Source organism: Rhagoletis pomonella, unplaced genomic scaffold (genome assembly GCF_013731165.1).
Source record: "Rhagoletis pomonella isolate Grant_MI unplaced genomic scaffold, Rhpom_1.0 Rhpom_scaffold_00009, whole genome shotgun sequence".
Taxonomy (NCBI): domain Eukaryota; kingdom Metazoa; phylum Arthropoda; class Insecta; order Diptera; family Tephritidae; genus Rhagoletis; species Rhagoletis pomonella.
The window spans coordinates 35,425,750-35,427,241 of NW_023458563.1; the positions used below are offsets into that span (position 1 = coordinate 35,425,750).

General features: G+C 45.0%; 1 protein-coding gene across 2 annotated transcripts; it reads right to left on the reverse strand.

The window, feature by feature from the left end:
- Nucleotides 1-362: 362 nt before the first annotated feature.
- LOC118745753 lies at nucleotides 363-1,455 on the reverse strand. 2 transcript variants are annotated; one of them, XM_036479401.1, is made up of 2 exons: nucleotides 980-1,455; nucleotides 363-824 (listed from the first exon to the last, which is right to left on the reverse strand). In XM_036479401.1, the coding sequence occupies exons 1-2, from the start codon at nucleotides 1,437-1,439 to the stop codon at nucleotides 553-555; spliced, it is 732 nt and encodes a 243-aa protein (XP_036335294.1). In that variant the 5' UTR covers nucleotides 1,440-1,455; the 3' UTR covers nucleotides 363-552. The 2 variants fall into 2 exon arrangements, with proteins under 2 accessions (XP_036335294.1, XP_036335296.1); XM_036479403.1 differs by having other exon boundaries at nucleotides 363-770; nucleotides 825-1,455.
- Nucleotides 1,456-1,492: the final 37 nt, after the last annotated feature.

Consider the following 1,492-nt stretch of genomic DNA (forward strand, 5'->3'; position numbering starts at 1 on the left):
ACATGACTGCATACCTACTTCGTCCTCAGAAAGTTGTCTAGCGTAACCATTTCGTATATACATAGCAATTTCTTCTCTATACCTGGCGGAAAAACCTTCATCAATTCGCATTCTCTTCTCAATACCCAACAGTCGTTTGTAAGCCATAGCATAGCTGTTCGGAAGTGCTGGTGGAACACTTTTCCACAGCAAACCGCGGCTTACCGATGCGGCGTGTGTTGGCTTTCAGCCTCTGACGAGCGTGTTGGTTGTGTTCTGACTCTAGTTGCTTGGTTAACTCATTGTTGACACCAAAGTTATCAGCGGCGAAATATTCTGCAACCAGTTCGTGTAGCGATTCCAAGTTGTTCTTTCCTCGAATATGTAGTACCACAGGCGCTGTTGTTGGCGATCGGGTTGAACCGTAGGCTATCCAACCCAGCTTTGTATTAATAGCTACTGGGTTTCCGCTGCCAACTTGTTCTGTTGTAGACGGCACACTTAAATACGTATTGTCTAAACCGAACAGCAACGATGGTTTGACTTGATGATAATCTTCTAAGGGCAAAATCTTCAAATGGCTATAATCTGCTTTACGGAAGGACTGTTCTGGTAAATCGAGGTTACGAATGGTGCAAATATTTCGTAGCGTATACGTCGCTGTTGTACTTTGCCCTGTATTTCAACACTCACTTTTGACGACTCTTCAGTCGTACACCTTTGTCCATACCATTGTAAAGTCAGGGGTTGCTTACGTCCTTTGAGACCCAATCTTGTGGCTACGCTATCTTCTAGTAGTGATATAGCTGATCCTTCATCAACCATGGCATAAACTTCTTCTTTACCTTTTTTGAACGGCAGTTAGTCCTACACCTTTGTCCAGACCATTGTAAAGTCAGGGGTTGCTTACGTCCTTTGAGACCCAATCTTGTTGCTACGCTATCTTCTAGTAGTGATATAGCTGATCCTTCATCAACCATGGCATAAACTTCTTCTTTACCATTCGGTCCGAATAGCGATACTGGCACATATTTAAAAAACTGGCTATTTCGATGTTTGGCTACTCTGCAATTAAGTACAGGCTGAGTTGCAGCTCGACTTTGAGCTGTGGGCGGCGCAGAAGTTGAAGTCGAGGCTTCATGTAAACTTCGATGATGATAGCGGCGGCAGGCGTTAACGTCACACAACTTTTTTGAACGGCAGTTAGACGTGTTGTGTCCTTTACGCAGACACGAGAAACAAAGCTGCAGGGATTTCACCTTTTCCCAACGATCACGAGCACTCATTGACTCATTGAAAGTTTGACAGTCACTAATCGAGGGTGCCCCATCGCACACACAACACTTAAAACTGGCTGCGTGATCCTGTTGACGCTCACTGCCGACTAACATTACAACACGAGATGGCTGTTGATGTGGCGTTGGCTGCTGGCTTCTCATAACTGCGGTTGACGGTGGCATTAGGCCGACAACTCGGGCAAGGTCACTTAACCATTGTGAAAATTCTTTAATTG

What these genes read in the sequence shown, in the direction of transcription:
- LOC118745753 (XM_036479401.1), bottom strand. Translation starts at nt 1,439, where the DNA reads ATGCCACCGTCAACCGCAGTTATGAGAAGCCAGCAGCCAACGCCACAT. An exon ending in ATCGCTATTCGGACCGAATG is followed by an intron (nt 825 to 979) that starts GTAAAGAAGAAG and finishes CGTTCAAAAAAG; the next exon opens with GTAAAGAAGAAGTTTATGCC.